Raw genomic sequence first — 16367 nt, 5'->3', positions numbered from 1 at the left:
GTGGACAGTAGACAGTAGACAGAAGACACCACTTGTCAAAGGGACCAGGGGAACCGTAGCTGGCAGCTGATTTGGGATTGAGGATATCACGGGGTACCTTATCGTGCCAAGCCTCAGGCAGTCGGATCCCAATCTCTGGCCAGGAATGCAGGCCCTTTGCCGCGAGTCAGATCGGAATGTAACACCAAATCGCCGCTGCCACTGAGGATAATAATTCAGAACGCACTCTCACTGCTGGCAAAGTTGGGAGGAAGGTGAAGATAGGCCGGAGCCAAGGAAGAGGAGGTGCAGGATATGACACCCGACCAGATGAACAAATGTACACAAATAACTGCCCGCCCGAGTGCAGCGTCGCTAGGGGCAATCAGCCGGGCCAGGCCAGACCATCCATGGGTAACCCCGCCAATGCCCGGTGCCAGCCAGGGGCCCGCCCATTGGGCAGCCCTCCCGTGGCAAGACCCTGACTAGCCTAACCTAGCTTAGCGTTGGCTCGGTCCCACAAACGATCCAATTAACGCTCTGATGATCCAGCGGCCACCTCGTTTCGTCATTATCGTGGGGCCCACACTCCCAGTAATTCTTACACTATCACTATTCCGTGCATAGTGCTAGATAGTACGGAGTACGGAGTACACAGCAGTTAGCAATGTTTATCAGTGCAGGTACAATAACCAGGGTCTAACACATGGAGTCATGGACGGATCCTGGTCTTCAGCAGGATCAAGCTAGTCCTTAGCTTCAAATGGAGCAGGATTAGCCCATGGCGGCCCTGCGATGTCCACTCTGAATAGGTATCGCACACCGGACTTAATTCTGTATCTTATGACCTATCTCCCGAGTGTCCAGGAAGGGAACAGGTCGAAACTTTTCACCCAGGTTCCTTGGGTTTACTCTTGGTCCCCACCCTCCCGGCCACGACGTGCACGATAATTCGCTGCTAGGGTGGTGGCTTCGGATGGCTTCTGAGGGTCTGCGCTGTCTATTAATATCTTTTGCGAACTGTCTCAGATGTCAGGTGTGATGTGGTCATCAACACCAGCAACTACGGGTTTCCCGAGGTATTCCGGTAGGGGATGCGTTTTGTCCACCAAGTTGAGTCGTTTTACTCCGCATCGGGGTCCTTACTATGTACTACTCTACTATTACTACTAGTAGTTCACCAAGTCGCCCCTGAGGTCCGACCACCTGAGGAAAAGCACAGAGACGGCCAAAAAAAAAAAATTACAGACCGGAGTTTACTTAAATCTAAGTTGTGGATTATATGGGGAGCACGTCATAGTAGTAGCTTCTATTTCATAGCCTCAAGCCTAGTAATGATTTCTTGGGTAATGAACCATGTTTTCCGTCGATCGCACGATCGGATCGGCTCGCGAATCAACGGAGTTCGAGGTCGTTGTTATACCTACTTACACATTACAAGACTTTGGTAGTAACCATGGTACTATGTCGGGTTGCTGTGATCCAAACACAGTCTATGAGAGATGAAGTGACAGTGGAAATGGTTCCCACCCCCGATATATATTTTAACCGTCTTTCCCGGTCGAAGTCCCTTCTTTATATTGAAGTAGAATACTACTGGTTTCTATCAGCCGTCGAGGACTACAAAACATCGGGGGAGTTTATACTTTCTCCACCCAATGTTGAGCACCTGACACGTCATTATTAATTGCAACTCTTATCTTGAAATGGCGATCATATAACAGCGGTGTCGCCTTTCTCGTCATAGAATCAGTGAGGAACGCCCTCCCGTATCACCAAGAGCAGCTCCCTGATTGGCTCTGGGGGCCGAGGGCAGGCGGGGGTCCTGCCTGAGGCTACCTATGACTGCTGGAAAGTCCCCTCTCCGATAATCGATAACACCTTATCTCAGGGAGCTTTAAAACAATCGAAGCAAGGAGCACCTCCCGCCATGGTGGTGCAACTACAATCTACATACTCCGTAGTTAGTACAGTACCTATATAACCCTCGCCAGGTACCGATCTTCACCCCGGCAATCATTCAACGCTCCCAGCTAAAATCACCCAGAACCAAATCCGTTTTACGATGGCTTCCCGGGAGTTTCTCTTGATTCTCATGCCCTGGACCCCTCCAGCCGAGTGGGTTTCCGGTGTGATTGATTCCATTCCCAACATCCGCATCGAAATCTTCCAGATCGATAGGAGCGCCGCCGAGCTACCCGCAGAGATCTCCCTAGAAGTTTGGAAAGATGTTACGTCGCTTTTCACCTGGAAGCTTTTCCCGACCAAGGAGCTGGCTCCGAACCTACGATACGTGCAACTCTTGAGTGCCGGTTGCAATCACGCGAACGAGCTGCCACTGTTCCAGGAGCCCGAGGTCGCTTTATGTACGGCCAACGGGGTTCATCCGTAAGTGTCTGACTCGAGTTCAGCCAGGATTTGGCAGGCCCGCGGGACATGAGTGATTTTAACAAGTCAGACCCCAAATTACAGAATGGGTCTTCATGACCTTCCTGGCCTTCCAGCACCACCGTATGTGAGTCTCACGGGAAGAAAAGATAGAGCAACTAAAGTCCAGATAGTCCCGCAGTATCTTAAATACCAGAAAGTGGGCAAATGGGTGGATCCCGTATCCGACGAAGACACTGAGGATGCAGTTGGCCTGAGAGTGTATGTGTGCTCCTCAAAATTCCCCGCCTGGACTTGTCCTCAGCTGACGAACCATCATAGTGGAATCATGGGCTACGGGAGCATCGGCCGTCAATGCGCCCGAGTAGCCAAAGCATTTGGCATGGACGTCCACGCTTTCACCATGCGTCCCCGAGCAACGCTCGCTTCTCGAAAAGCGGATACCTTCAGCGAGCCAGGCCTGGGCGATGCCGTGGGCGAATTCCCCTCGAGATGGTTCTGGGGGAAAGATCAACTGAATGGGTTCCTTAGTTCGGATCTGGACTTGCTCGTGATCACGGTGCCACTGACTCGAGAGACACGAGGCATCATCTCGCGGGAACAGTTTGCGCTACTCAGTAAGAAGAAGACGTACGTCAGTAACATTGCACGGGGAGCGGTCATCAATACCGAGGATCTGGTGGCTGCTCTGGAAGGGGGTCAAATTCGAGGGGCGGCACTGGATGTCACGGATCCGGAGCCCCTGCCGGCAGATCACAAGTTGTGGGGATTCAAAAACGTCATCATCACGCCGCATTGTAGTGGGAACTCGACCCATTACAACGAGCGTGCTTTGAAGATCCTGGCGAGTAATCTTGAGCGACGGGCTCACGGGAAGGGGCTCATCAATCAGGTGGATAAAGCCTTGGGGTATTGATCTTGCTCGTTCCGAGTCAGAGGAGCGGCTAGAGTAGGGAGTATGTACCTAATGAGTATGAGTCAAGCACGTGATCATGTGTACAGGCCTCAGGCAACAATAACCCAGGCGGTAACCATTCTGCAGGCCATACTGTAGATTTGTCCGAAGAGGGCAGGCGGAAAGACGCGGCTCCCAGTTGCATTCTTCTCCCGGGCCAAGCGGATGAGCTGGCAGTACTCACCCAACTCACCCAACTCAACCTCAACCCAAGATGGACATCCAGAGTCTACTCAATGAGGGCTCGCCATCTTTCGCTCCGAACTATGGACTTCCACGCTTCCAAAATGCAGAGGGAGCCAATTCTCTACTACTGGTCTCCCTAACCGATCTCAGCGAAACGGCCGAGGCGACTTTACTCAATGGGTTCCAGCATTCTCCCCAAGCCAACGTCAAGCTCTCGGTATGGCGCCCATCAAGGCGCGTGCTAGCTCGGATCGCCCATCAAGGCCTTTATCATGACAGCCAAGAGAACATATATGCGGTTGCAGTCCTGGCATATCGAGCCGGATGGACCAGCCTCGTCGTCGCCGACGGCCTCACCAAGCGGCAGTTGCACGGAACTCTCCGCGTGGGCGAAAACCCACAGGTTTCGGTGGTCGCGGTTACTATCCGACCACGGTCGGTCACCACCAGCGCCGAGGACAACGTTCGTGTCAATGCACAACGGACTACGGTGAGCGACATATCTAATGCCGAGCTGACCTTGCAGCCACGGCCGCTACCTGCTTATGTAAAACCCGATTGCTACCATGATCTGGGGATCGTCCTCCATGATCCGGACCGGGCCCCGTTGTCCCTCGATAACGCAGCCTCGCTTGGCCGAGAAGAGTGGCTGGATTCTGCCCGTCATGTGTTGGCCACCAGAACCCCTCTACCAGCCGAGCTGGTGCAACAAGTCATGTCATATGCATCTAGCGGTACTGAAAGCCCCATTGCGCTGCCATCGTGGGTTCGCAATGATGAGGGCCGAGTGATGACCATATTTCTACTATTCCCCACGACTGCAGCGACGCGTCAAACTATTCAGTCAACTCTCGAAGGAGCCACCAAGGATTGGATGGAGAAGCACGGCCATGCAATCAGTAGCCGGACCACACCGTACAAACTAATCTCGTGGGAGCATCACCGGGCTATGTCTCGCCGCCAGCTGATGAAGCTGTGGTATGAGTATGCACCTCGACGGGGGCCGGGAGGGCTGGCGGATGCGTTTTTCTTCCTTGGGAAGCCCGTAGACAATGCTGCAGACATCCAGATAGGCATTTTTCACAAAGTATGGGACGGCCAGGCCAATGTGACACATAAGCCTCTACATGTGATTCTTGAACACCCATACCCGTCAACTTGGAGGTGGGAGTGGGAATTACCGCCCGCACCTGGGCTTCTCTCTCTGGATCGTGAAGAGAACGAAGTCACTGAGCTCTTTCATGCATTTGACCAGCCATTCTACTCCAATCCCCCGCCGTGGCTCCCGACCCAGAGTAGGCTTAACTATGTAGCAGTGTTCGCCCTTACCAAAACGACCCCCAACCAGACCGACGCCATCCAAGCGGAACTTTGCACCTGGAGGGTCCGCGAACAGCGTTTCGAAGAGAAAGTCGCGTGTTTCGTGCCCTGGGATGGGGAAGAGGACGGCACGCTGGACGACATCTGGAGGATTGTTCAAGAGCTTGCCATATATCACCGAGGGTCTCCCATCTTCTACCCCATCTTCTTTGTTGATCGGCAGTCCACGGCGGACAACACGGTCCTCGCCGTGCGCCCCAGGCCCCCGGGGACTCCGCTTCCAACCGATCTCCCCTCGCGTAATCTCGGAGGTTTCTCGTATGGCCGAGTGCCTGGTCGGGATGCACATTATATCTTTGACAATGTGAGCATGAGAAGGAATTACTTCAGCGACTTGGCGCCGGTGAACGTCTTTCGGAGACCCGACTGGCCTGCGGCGCTCGCTTCCCAATTCCCCCCCGAAGGAGGACCTGTCGTGTTACGACTGGGAGGTATGTTTTGAAGATGTTGGGGAACCGGATCGATTCGTGTCAATAGGATTGTCTTCTTTTCCAATATAATTCCCATGCCAAGACCTCTAGGCCTCCACCCAGGCATCCACTTGGCTGCCTGGAAGAACCCGTCGGCAAATCTACCTTTTAAAGTGGCATTCTTCTTCTCCCCCTCCCCCTCCCCCTCTTCCTCCCCTCATCCCCATGATGAAGCATCTTCATCCTCACCACCAGCACCATGGCTCATCCCCGTATTAGACTGCCTGGCTTCGGCCAGCCCCTCAAGACTAACCTGCCTGTCGTCGATTCCCAAGGTGACCGGCGACGTTTTCCTCATGCCATATCCGACACTTGCGACAGTGTGGGTATCTCGGTTCGCGAGCGTCGCATGTTGGAATTCATCAATCAAATCACGGACAAGCCAGAGTGGAATCGGAAGGTTTTCGATGAGGCCATTGTGGGAAAATGGAGGGGGGAGGCCTGTGTCTGGAGTCCAGAGCTCCGGGAGAAGTATTTGTCGGAGGCAATGTTTGACTACGTATGGTCCTACTCGAACATTGCATCCATCACGACCGACTAAACTTAACACATCCCAGTGTCTCCAAGAGCTTCGCGACAAAGCCACTTATCATCAGCAGTCTCAGATGGTCTCCGTCTGGGACAGTGAGAGAGCAATCGTCAAATCCGACACCGCAGTGACTTTAGCCCTCGCTGACGCTTTACGACAGCATGTCCGGGCACTCGAGGATGTGCCTGAACAGTCGAAGGATTGGCATCCCGGATCCGATCAGAAAGTCCTGGATCTCCTGCATCCGTCCCTCTTTCCCGTGATTTATGGCAAATCCCGCGCGTTGCCATATGGGACCGTGCCACTTGATGATTGTGCCCGCTTCAGCGGTGGAGGCGAGGTCGTCGACCCCGAATTGCATGGCACTCGAGAGACACTGGGCACTCTTCCTGAATGGGGGAGCTTCCAGTGGCTCCCCTCCAATATCTCCTTTGATCACGACGGACAACCCAGCATAGTCAGCTACATCAACAACTTACAACCTAAAATGCACAAGCCGCTTTATGGGACCCTAGAGAAGTTCGTCGCTGCTGCCATCCCTCTTTGGAGTGAATGCCTCTCCTGGTCTGAACCTCGGTTAAGGATCGAGGATTCGGGACTGGGCAACGAAGCACTAACAGCACCTGATGGAGTCACCTTCACTCCTGCAGAGGATGACGTGGATTCAAATACTGAAATTCGGCCTTATACATGGGAAGAAGCCAAGGGAATCCAGTTTGAGCGAGAGGATAATTATTGGGAGTGGTGTCAGGCCAACCGTATTATCATACCAACAGAACCAGAGCCTTTCTGCTCTCGTCAACAATGGGAGGAACGAGCAGAACACCGATCCGTCGACCTGCAAAAGCAGTTTGCCAAGTCCGGACTGCAAGTCATCTTCAAACTTGCCAATATTCATCTCACCCCCGAAAAGCCCCAATACGAGGGTGGATCCTGGCATATTGAAGGTGCAATGAACGAGCACATTGTTGCCACGGCCCTCTATTACTATGATGAGCACAACATCACTCCCAGTCATCTCGCGTTCCGTCAATCGCTAGATAGTGATGAAATGATGATGAATGTTGGACAGGTATGCGGTCCTTCCATCAATATCCGGGACGAAGCCATGGAACTAATGATATTCCTGCCAGTACGAATATCACGCCACAGAGGTATTTTATGGGATCAACAACGATGGCCCTGCAATCCAAAACCTGGGTAGTGTTCTGACTAGACCAGGCCGTCTCCTGGCCTTCCCCAATACCCTCCAACATCAAGTTCAGCCTTTTCAACTTGCCGACCCCACCCAGCCTGGCCATCGCAAGATCTTAGCCATGTTCCTAGTGGATCCATATATCCCAGTACTGTCGACGGCAAACGTGCCACCCCAGCGCAAGGATTGGTGGGCTGCTGAGGTACGCCAAGTGCCTCCGTTCAACCGCTTGCCTAGAGAGATTTTCGATATGACTATGCAGCATGTGACGGACTTTCCTCTTAGCTGGGAGGATGCAGTGCAAGCCAGACAGGACCTCATGGATGAACGAGGGGCACTGATCGAGCAACTCAACGATGGCATGGAAGAAGTACGTGTACCCTTTCTCATTGCCATCTCCTTTCCTCTGAGAATCAGAGTATTAACACGAGTCCAGAACACGTTCTTCTTCTGCGAGCACTAAACCCTTCCCGTCACCTTTGACTAATGTGAACTACATAATATTATCAAGAGAGTCACGAACCCAGGTCGTATAAATATCACTTTAATCCATATCTCCTCCCTATTTAAACGCGCCCCTTTATAAACTACAACATACACCGAAAACATACCAGAAAGATAGCCTCAGAATTAGAACCTCCATCCACAGCTGACCATGGCCACCCACACCATCCCCATCAATTCCAATACGAAAAATCAAACAACGCCGAGAAATCACTCGCCGATGGATTCGACGTCCCCATTATCGGCTGAAGAGGATCACTGGGATAAAAGAGCTCATCGAATTCCATGTCTGTTGCGTTGATGCCATTCTCTAGAACATCCATTGGATTCTATAATATAGATATAAGTCAAATCATGTCCCACACTATGACCACAGTATCATCACTTACATGTAGCGGTATCTGTCCTGCCAACGAATCCCTCGATGGTTCCTCCGTCCAAGGGATAGTTGTCTGCTCTGGACGTCTGGCCACGACGTCCTGTCGGTTCTGCACATCCTGCACGAATTGTCTTGCGATATGTGCGAATTCGGATACGTATGAAAATGGTAGCGTCCCCTTGCTTTCCACCTCCCAGCGGCTGAAGTACCCGACTGCCATGTCAAGGTAGGCTAGGTTTAGGCTCGTCTCGGCGTGTCGAGGGTTGTGGATGATGAATTCGAAGATGATGAAGAGGGCGGAAATGGGCACGATGCCTAGGGTCCTGATGCGGGTTGGTTAATTGGGTTGGATTGATAGGGGAGGGGGGGGGTGGAGCTGGGTACGTACCATGTCGGAACGTGTGGTTCGTGATCGATGTACCGGCTGAGATATATGATCGTGCGTGCGGCTTCCATGAGTTGGAGGTTGATTCCTTGATTGCGTTCGTTGGGGCTGACATGGATACGAAGGCGGCAGATTGAGATTGAGAGGCTATAGTAGATGAGGCGGAGCTGGATGGCCATGTTAACGGCGTAGGGCTTTTTAAAGTGCGAGGGGCGGAATGGTTGACTGAGTTGAAAGTGTTTGGGAAGGGATTCTTTCCATTGTTCGAGCTCGGCTGAGATGGTGTTCATTGCGGCGATTCGGGTGCTGAGGTTGGCTCGGACGGCGCTGACGGAGAATAGGCACTCGTACATTCGGGAGATGAGACGGCCTAAGCGTGCCGTGGTCATTAACCAGTCCAAGTCACCGATTGTGGCTGCGGGAGTTTCTGGGACCGGGCATCCTATGTCGTAATCTGCTATGATCTTGGGCTGCGTTGGTTAATCTTCCCAGGAGACAGGGTGAATTGGGTGAGATATACTGGAGCACGGCTGCAGAAAAAGCATTCGACCCTTTCCTGCCAGTATATGACCCAAAATACCCGATGGCATGCTTTCTCGTCTTCGCCGGGGGTGTACGCAGCACTGTACCCCAGACACTGGACCATTCGTGCCGCCTCGGTTGTCAGGGTTTTGCTGATCTGGATGCAGGAGAAGTTCATGGCGAAAATTCCCTAGTTTATGATTAAATTAGGGTATAAGCACACAAGCAGCATGTTTCACGAACCATTGCTGTCAGGGCCTGTTGCATGTATACGTCAGTTGGTGTTCAATATGTGGTAGAGCCGACTCACTTGAACATTGACTAAAGTCTCCGGAGGTTGAAGGATCTCCGGAAAAAGACCCAGTGCATGTTGAAAGAGCTTCCAGGCTGTGCCTTTTCCCGGATCAAAAGATCCGCCTTCGACATATAGGCAGCCGAGCGCTAAGACCGTGAAGTAAAGTGCAGAAAATGGGGCATTGCTCAAGTGATCCTCTACCTGGGTATCGAATGCCTTGTTTTCGAAGGCACTGCGATCCAAGAAGGGGTACAGTGGATGTACGTGTTCAAAGTAGGCTGGACAATGATCAGAGGGTTAGCTATTCGACGTTCAAACCATGGGCCAAGGCGAACTCACCACCAATGTATTGCACACTAACTTGGCGGGAGATCTCCACCTGGGAACTGGTTTTAGCAAATTGGATGGAAGAGTGACGAAACTGACGGCCTTTTCCATGCAATCGACTTTGAGTAAGACAGCTTATGCCGTCAATCAGATCACGGAACCTCGTGTGGCCCAGGATTTCTGTCAAAGAATGAAGCTGACTTTCCGAGAAGAAAGCAAGACCGGTGCTGGGGACTGATGGGCTGATTAGCCAAGCTGAGTATAGCCTCGGAAACTCCGGAAAACACCTTGTCTATCATGTACCTGTTGCCGTTAGCCACTCGTATGTCCAAGCAAAGGAGGTTGTTCTTACTTTGAAGATGGAGGATGTACCACGATTCCTTCCATCGGCATGCCGATTGACGAGGATGTGGTCGACAAACGGGCTTGAGGCATCGCATGTGGTAGGCCCTTCGGTGACTGATGGGTTTTTCTGGCTTTGAGGGCTGGTTTCAACTGGGATAATGTTAATGTCCTGTCACCTGAGATAGTTTGTGTGTTGTACGTAAACTGGGTGAGGCGCGGGCTTCTTTCGGCTTCAACCGTCTCCGCGTGAGACTGTAATGGCATTCGATGTTTCGGTTCTGTATGAGGTTCAGTAGGTGCCACATCAAGGGAGCGCCACCAATGGCCTCATGGCCTCTATTGCAGGGCGGATCTCGTACGAGGCAAGGCGTGCAGGTAACACTGTCCAAGGGCCCTGTTGCCCAAATCGCCACCCGGTCAGCAACCACTCTGGCTCTTCGTGGCTAGTGCCACGGTCAACGGGGATACCCACGTAGACAGCGGATCTTCTTTGCTTTGCAATGATCACAGGATCGTGCTAGCCGAGGCTCCAGTTGTGCGGCCATGATGGGACGCAAAAGAGGATGAGTTCCGAAGCCCGAAAGAGAAAGGGGAGGGCGAGGAATCTCGGCGGTCGGATCTCGACCACTCGGAACCACCGTCCAACCCGCCTCGGAACTCGATCGACTTCCGCCGGGTTCCTTTTCCTGGTGTCCATGACCCCCTCTTTGGAACATAAGGCATTCGAAATTCGTCGAAGGGTTTCGGTCTTCGCTCTACCTTCTGGATATGCTGGTTTCTCAAGAAAATATGAAGCACTAAGTATCCGGACCTCGGGAGAATGGCATGGAAACCATTATGCGAAACCCGACTTGCGGTGCCAGGGGGGTATAAAGACCAATAGTTGCGAAAGATTCACTAGGGTATCTGTCACACTCCACGGTTGCTGTGTTCTTCCCATCGACCATCATGACATCTATCATTTCCCAGAACTTGACCCTCAAATGCGGCTTGCAGCTGGAAAACCGTCTGGTAAAGGCCGCAATGGCCGAACACATGGCTGATGGCAATAGTCTACCCACCGAGCTCCATGACCGTGCTTATGCCGAATGGGGCCGCGGTGGTTGGGGCATGCTCCTGACCGGGAATGTTCAGGTCGACAGGATGTACCTCGGGGGTGCAGGAGACAATACGGTCAATCCGGCCATCGAGGATGAGCTCATTCGCAGGTGGAAATCGTGGGCGGCCGCATCCACAAGCCATGGCACACCAACAGTCATGCAGATCAGTCACCCTGGAAGACAATCTCCTTTGGGTGCTGGGGCACGGTGCATGTTTGCCAAAAATGTGTCACCAAGTGCCATACCACTGGATCTGGGGTCGGGGTTGATGGCAAAGCTTACAAGTGCCGTGGTTTTTGGTACCCCGAGGGAGATGACCCAGAATGATATCGACCATGTGATCCAGCAGTTTGTGTACACGGCTCGTCTGGCCCATCGAGCAGGATTCCAGGGGGTCCAATTACACGCGGCGCACGGCTACCTGCTAGCCCAGTTCCTGTCAGCAAAGACGAACCGTCGGACCGATTCGTATGGAGGCTTGTCAGCTGGGCGTGTGAAGATTGTCCTCGAAATTATCCATGCCATTCGCGCAGCAGTTCCAGCAACATTCGGCGTTGGAATTAAACTAAACTCGGTCGATCATCAATCTAAAAGCGAACTGAACTCCTGCATCGAGCAGCTCAAGCTCATTGTCGAGGCCGGGGTGGACTTTGTAGAAATCAGCGGTGGGACATACGAAGATCCTAGAGTAGGTTTGACTGACACTCCCTTTTGGTATCACACAACTGACGATTGATGAAGATGATGGGCGCTACACCGCAGCCGGTGCCAGAGAAGTCCGCTCGAACTGTGGCTCGGGAGGCATTCTTCCTCGAATTTGCGAGAGCCATCCGTGCGGAATTCCCAGGAATTCCCTTGATGGTGACCGGCGGCTTCCGTACGCGGCAAGGCATGGAAAAAGCCCTGGCAGATGGAGATTGTGACATGATTGGCATTGGACGTCCGGCGGTTCTTCACCCAACTCTGCCAAATGACATCCTTCTAAATGCAGATGTTCCGGAAGAGCGCGCGCGACTAATCACCCAGCCAATATCACCTTCTCGGCTAATCAAGATGACCGGCATCAAGTCGGCCGGGTCTGGTGCGGAGAGTGTGAGTATGACTGAATGAAATGTGGAATGCGTCAGCTAACAGACTCCTTTCAGCGTTGGTACAGCAATGAGATACAGAAAATGGCCCGAAGTGCTGCCAGATCTGCAACTTGACGATAGTATACATATATATATAGTATGTGATCGAGCATATTCCAATGTTTGGAGTCATTCGAAGATACAGGTTGCCTATCTCTTAATATTCATGTGCCTCCGCGCCAGTTTGAATTTATAGGCAGAATGCAGGATATTTGATCGATCCGAATGTAGTACTTTTTGCTGAACCGGAGATTTGAGAGCGAGGTGAGGTGGGCACTCGTAAGATAGACATCGACCAACTTTCCCCACCACGGGAACCTAAGAAAAAAGAAGTGTTTTAGTCCAGTAAGGTTCAACCAGTGTGGGACTTCAAAAGAAGAAGAAAAAAGAGAAGCCCAACGCGGGGCTCGAACCCGCAGCCTTGAGATTAAGAGTCTCACGCTCTACCGATTGAGCTAGCCGGGCTAGTTCGTTGGAAAAAAACTGCCTCTAAATGGCTATTAAGCTTGTTTTAGCCTCCTATACATTATCAGCCATAATGTCAGATCCGAGATTCCAGGAGAAGAATTCAAAGGCTGTCATCCACACTATTTCCCCGAACTGCTCTACCCCACGTCAGTGGCCCATCCGAGACTAGTAGCTCTGCCATGATCGAGATGTCATCATGCAAAGAACAGTTTGTCTCCCTTCGGAAAAGCAGTTCTTACTCTCTCAAATCGCGTGCTCTATGGTGTGATTCCTCGCCTCATAGCTTTGTTTAGGATGACGGAAAGTGAAGCATATGCACTGAACCCCTACTATGTCCACTATATGCGGGATCCGACAGCATCAAATGCTATTGCATCCGATTTCAAGGTACGATCCACGCTGAGGGACGAGAAACCATTGTGGCTCCATGCATTTCCCTATAACATCCCCATGGGCTGCCCATTATGCTTCCATACCCGGGCATCTTTCATGACAAACTCAACGGTCCTCAAAGCCTCCGGATCCACCTCCGGATTCTCATCCAAAGCAATGATATCTGCCTGTGCTCCTGCCTCAAACCATCCAAACCGTCTCCCACAGAGATCCCCCCCGCAGGCCTCCCAGCCACCAACCGTACAAGCCTCCAAGACATCCACAACAGGAACCCCCGCTTTCATCATGAGTTCCAGCTCCCGAACATTTTCCCCATGAGGGTACGTGCCCGTATCTCCGCCACAGGCAAGCCTCACCCCCAGCTCATGCGCACGTTTGACCTGACTCAAGATCTGCTCGAATCGGTTGCCATGCAGCCTCTCCGCGATGGCAAGAGTCGGTACCAGAATAACATTCCTCTCCACCATGCGCTTCAGCATCTTGTCTGTGGCGAGATACGCATGTTCGATCGTATTCACTCCCGCGTCGATAGCAGCCATCGCCCCTTCAAGCGTCGCGCAATGCGCAGACACCGGACATCTAGCCAGCCGGGCCTCTGCCACAATGGTTTGCATCTCTTCCTTCGAGAAGACCATGTAATCCGGGTTCGGCTCCTTCGGGGGATGAAGGACGCCTGCGATATAGGGATGTTGCTGTGCAGGGGGGTAGCGCATGATTCTTCTGCGGTAGTCGGCGAAGAACTTGATGATGTCTGCACCGGCGGCGATGCGGCGGCGGACAGCCTGGCGGCATGCTTCTATGCCGTCGACGGCGTCGGCGCTGGAAGGTAGGCAGTGGCCTCCAGCGCTGTTTTCCGTTCGACTTTCATAGGATCCGGTGCTGGCCAGGACTCTGGTGGCTACAAAGAGGCGTGGACCTGGGGTGAGGCCTCGAGCCACGGCATCCCGTATGTTCGCGTCAAACTCTTGCATACCTTCCGACCCGAGATCTCTATTCCGAGGGAGTTAGGATCGGATTCGTTGTTTCTGTGGGAAGTCCCTATTTACCTGTAGGTCGTGTATCCTGCCAGAAGTGCCGTGCGGCAATGATTGACTGCTCGAACCATCCTTTCTCCGATGCTTTCGTCGCGTTTTTGCTGAAGGGCACCAGCCTCACTGAGGTGACTAGTGTCATCTTGGGTTGCCTGAGAGGAAGACTGGTGCTGACTTACTCGTAAGAGTGGAGGAAGATATGCGTGTGCGCATCAACCAGCCCGGGCAACACATACCTCCCCCGAAGGTCGATGTCCCCAGCCTTCCAGAGATCCGACAAGAGTACCTTGTCATCGCGCTCAAAGACGCGCACGATGAGTCCGCTGGCGGGATTGACCGTGACTGAGACATTTGAGCGAAATCGTTTGATCTGGGGATCAAACAATGACGAGGTATGGATGGTAAAGTCCGCCATGATGGAACAACACTGTTAGCCGGATGAACAGAACATCAGGTATGATTTCCGGTGTCGAGGGGTCAGGATGAGTCTTGAGACCGGAGAGATGCGGGGAAATCGCATCGGACCGCCGCGCAAAGCCGAGCTCCTCCCCGAGAGATAAGATAACCAACAGGCATCCAGGCAGAAGGTGTCTAACTTTAGAAGCTCTGTTGCCTTCACTACGCCCAGATATTTAGAACGGAGAATAATCATCAGATATCCTTAAGAACCACTGCATTACCCGGCACTCGACCGGTCCATTCCGTAGAAGTGGCTAGGTGGTAGCAGGCTATTTCCTGATCTATGAGGGCTACAGATAAATATATCAGTTAATTTCCGACATATTCGCTGGGACACTGATCATCTGAAAAGGTTCCATAAAATGTATCTCCCTCCACTGACGCTTTCAGTGTTTTCTATCTTCTCTCGCATATCATACACTCGGATTTTATTGCGAAAAAAAAGCCTCTCAGCCACCATACCAGCCCGAATGCATTCCGTCTTTAGTCACCGTTCTTCCCGTGACAAAATTGACGACTTACAAGTTAGACGAGTTCGGGAGAACGTCTTGAAAGGTCTGAATGAAGCCCATGACTTTTGTAAGAACTCCCGAGGTATGTACTATGACACTGACACGAAAGATACGTCTATCATATGTGAGGAGCTTCGCATATCGCCAGATGGGGCTCACCTAGATCCCCTGTCACCTGTTTTCTTCGAACCCCTGGAGGCTGGACATGTCCCTTCTCCTTACCCTACCGATGCCGAGACCCAGGAAGGGCTGAATGCGATTAACAAGAGATGGGGAGAGGAGTCAAGAATTCCACAGAAATTGAATGATGAAGCCTAGAGTCTTCTATTCAGGATCCAGCATTTCTTCAGACAATTCCAGCGAGACGTCCCACTGGCCCCGGGTGACTCTTTATCAAGTTTAATGCACCTCGCAAAGTGGGTTCCTATGTGAGCTTTTACAGATCAGCGTCCGTCATATTAGAGTATCTTGAGCCTAGGAATCTAATGTTGATTTCTCAAGGGACAATATTTATCCGGAGGCCGTCGCAGATGAATTTGAATGGGCATTGTGGTATGCGGTCTGGAAGGCCAGAAAAGCGCTCAATCTTCCACACACCATGATTGCAAATATGTATAGAAGGGAGGCAGATGACAAACTCCTTACGCACAAGGTCCTAATCTTCTTGGCCGTTATGATCACCCGCCTGGGAGGCAACGACTTCGCCCGTCATACTGTTGTGCCGGTGAGTAGAGAGAGCTTTAGAGCTCGACCGTTGTCTTATTATGGCAGATCAACCACCGAATGGTTGGTCTGGTTGAGGGCATGTCCTCCAGACCAAGTGGTTACTTAACACTGACAAACCTTGTATTGTTTATAGATCATGGCTATCACCGTATTCGCCGGCTACAAACTAAGAATCCTGCAAGCCCACTACTGTCTCGAGGGTCTCGTAATTCGAAAATCACACTTATTGAGCTTCACTGACAAGGATGTGGCACTTCCTAATATGGATATCGTGATGAGGTTTATGGCTGCTAAAATGGTTGGAAACACGAAGAACTTGCATGTAATGGGCCAGGTACGTTTCTCATATATATAGAGCCAAAGGTTCGAGCAGTGACTTGACAATTTACAGCCGGAGCCAACTGTACCTTCTATCAAGTCCCGCGGCATGTTTAACCGCTTTGGAAAACCCTTTGCATCAAGAAGTTTCGGCAACCTGCTGTCCCCGGTTGATAGGGACTCGAAAGAAAGCCCTAATATAAAATTTCGTTAAGATACAGAGGAAGAAGAAATGATCATTCTCCTTCTGTCTATACGTTAATTCCCAGTACAGATGTGTTTTATTATTATTAGGGTTTTTTAGGGTTTTTAGGGTTTTAGGGTTTTTAGGGTTTTTAGGGTTTTTAGGGTTTTTAGGGTTTATTAGGGTTATTAGGGTTTTTAGGGTTTT

The 16367-nt window shown here is 51.7% G+C and overlaps 8 protein-coding genes and 1 non-coding gene across 9 annotated transcripts; 5 read left to right on the top strand and 4 right to left on the bottom strand.

Moving 5' to 3' along the window:
• Positions 1–2021: 2021 nt before the first annotated feature.
• Positions 2022–3375, top strand: BO94DRAFT_536960 (D-isomer specific 2-hydroxyacid dehydrogenase family protein). Its single transcript, XM_025612159.1, has 4 exons — positions 2022–2367; positions 2438–2490; positions 2541–2628; positions 2689–3375. The coding sequence occupies exons 1-4, from the start codon at positions 2045–2047 to the stop codon at positions 3281–3283; spliced, it is 1059 nt and encodes a 352-aa protein (XP_025465338.1). The 5' UTR covers positions 2022–2044; the 3' UTR covers positions 3284–3375.
• Positions 3376–3441: 66 nt separating this feature from the next.
• Positions 3442–5684, top strand: BO94DRAFT_148975 (uncharacterized protein). Its single transcript, XM_025605790.1, has one exon. It carries the CDS (start codon positions 3537–3539, stop codon positions 5328–5330), a length of 1794 nt encoding a protein of 597 aa, XP_025465337.1. The 5' UTR covers positions 3442–3536; the 3' UTR covers positions 5331–5684.
• BO94DRAFT_625881 (DUF4246 domain-containing protein) lies at positions 5558–7856 on the top strand (the record flags this gene model as incomplete). The annotated part of the gene is made up of 4 exons (XM_025617314.1): positions 5558–5857; positions 5916–6959; positions 7021–7452; positions 7519–7856. 4 exons carry the CDS (start codon positions 5558–5560, stop codon positions 7543–7545), a joined length of 1803 nt encoding a protein of 600 aa, XP_025465336.1. The 3' UTR covers positions 7546–7856.
• Positions 7760–9929, bottom strand: BO94DRAFT_558164 (fungal specific transcription factor domain-containing protein; the record flags this gene model as incomplete). The annotated part of the gene is made up of 7 exons (XM_025613986.1): positions 7760–7915; positions 7976–8288; positions 8354–8814; positions 8871–9062; positions 9183–9445; positions 9594–9694; positions 9847–9929. 7 exons carry the CDS (start codon positions 9927–9929, stop codon positions 7760–7762), a joined length of 1569 nt encoding a protein of 522 aa, XP_025465335.1.
• A 33-nt stretch (positions 9930–9962) lies between these two features.
• Positions 9963–10671, bottom strand: BO94DRAFT_148990 (Zn(II)2Cys6 transcription factor domain-containing protein). The gene is made up of 3 exons (XM_025605791.1): positions 10312–10671; positions 10199–10233; positions 9963–10117 (listed from the first exon to the last, which is right to left on the bottom strand). Exons 1-3 carry the CDS (start codon positions 10553–10555, stop codon positions 10001–10003), a joined length of 396 nt encoding a protein of 131 aa, XP_025465334.1. The 5' UTR covers positions 10556–10671; the 3' UTR covers positions 9963–10000.
• On the top strand, positions 10547–12144 carry BO94DRAFT_567358 (NADH:flavin oxidoreductase/NADH oxidase family protein; the record flags this gene model as incomplete). Its single annotated transcript, XM_025614625.1, has 3 exons — positions 10547–11627; positions 11681–12031; positions 12085–12144. Exons 1-3 carry the CDS (start codon positions 10788–10790, stop codon positions 12142–12144), a joined length of 1251 nt encoding a protein of 416 aa, XP_025465333.1. The 5' UTR covers positions 10547–10787.
• Positions 12145–12461: 317 nt separating this feature from the next.
• On the bottom strand, positions 12462–12534 carry BO94DRAFT_t214. The gene has a single exon. It is a non-coding gene; the product is annotated as a tRNA-Lys (tRNA).
• A 329-nt stretch (positions 12535–12863) lies between these two features.
• On the bottom strand, positions 12864–14427 carry BO94DRAFT_496184 (amidohydrolase). Its single transcript, XM_025609282.1, has 3 exons — positions 14141–14427; positions 13977–14084; positions 12864–13920 (listed from the first exon to the last, which is right to left on the bottom strand). The coding sequence occupies exons 1-3, from the start codon at positions 14374–14376 to the stop codon at positions 12975–12977; spliced, it is 1290 nt and encodes a 429-aa protein (XP_025465332.1). The 5' UTR covers positions 14377–14427; the 3' UTR covers positions 12864–12974.
• A 471-nt stretch (positions 14428–14898) lies between these two features.
• On the top strand, positions 14899–15986 carry BO94DRAFT_601882 (uncharacterized protein; the record flags this gene model as incomplete). Its single annotated transcript, XM_025616402.1, has 3 exons — positions 14899–15360; positions 15434–15656; positions 15792–15986. Coding segments are annotated over exons 1-3 (444 nt in total), but the record flags the coding sequence as incomplete, so codon positions are not given.
• Positions 15987–16367: the final 381 nt, after the last annotated feature.

This window comes from Aspergillus sclerotioniger, assembly GCF_003184525.1.
Source record: "Aspergillus sclerotioniger CBS 115572 chromosome Unknown BO94scaffold_21, whole genome shotgun sequence".
Lineage (NCBI taxonomy): Eukaryota > Fungi > Ascomycota > Eurotiomycetes > Eurotiales > Aspergillaceae > Aspergillus > Aspergillus sclerotioniger.
The sequence above is the reverse complement of the archived record's forward strand: the minus strand, read 5'-3'. Positions and strand labels throughout refer to the sequence as shown.

Excerpts from the sequence above, each read along its gene's own strand:
- BO94DRAFT_536960 (XM_025612159.1), top strand. The coding sequence starts at position 2,045 with ATGGCTTCCCGGGAGTTTCTCTTGATTCTCATGCCCTGGACCCCTCCA. Across the intron at positions 2,491-2,540 it reads CCTGGCCTTCCAGCACCACC|TCCCGCAGTATCTTAAATAC; the intron begins GTATGTGAGTCT and ends AAGTCCAGATAG. Across the intron at positions 2,629-2,688 it reads GATGCAGTTGGCCTGAGAGT|TGGAATCATGGGCTACGGGA; the intron begins GTATGTGTGCTC and ends GAACCATCATAG.
- BO94DRAFT_148975 (XM_025605790.1), top strand. The coding sequence starts at position 3,537 with ATGGACATCCAGAGTCTACTCAATGAGGGCTCGCCATCTTTCGCTCCG.
- BO94DRAFT_148990 (XM_025605791.1), bottom strand. The coding sequence starts at position 10,555 with ATGTTCCAAAGAGGGGGTCATGGACACCAGGAAAAGGAACCCGGCGGA. Across the intron at positions 10,234-10,311 it reads AAAGAAGATCCGCTGTCTAC|GGCCCTTGGACAGTGTTACC; the intron begins GTGGGTATCCCC and ends TTTGGGCAACAG. Across the intron at positions 10,118-10,198 it reads TTACCTGCACGCCTTGCCTC|AACCGAAACATCGAATGCCA; the intron begins GTACGAGATCCG and ends AACCTCATACAG.
- BO94DRAFT_496184 (XM_025609282.1), bottom strand. The coding sequence starts at position 14,376 with ATGGCGGACTTTACCATCCATACCTCGTCATTGTTTGATCCCCAGATC. Across the intron at positions 14,085-14,140 it reads ATCTTCCTCCACTCTTACGA|TGAGGCTGGTGCCCTTCAGC; the intron begins GTAAGTCAGCAC and ends TAGTCACCTCAG. Across the intron at positions 13,921-13,976 it reads GCAGGATACACGACCTACAG|AGATCTCGGGTCGGAAGGTA; the intron begins GTAAATAGGGAC and ends CCCTCGGAATAG.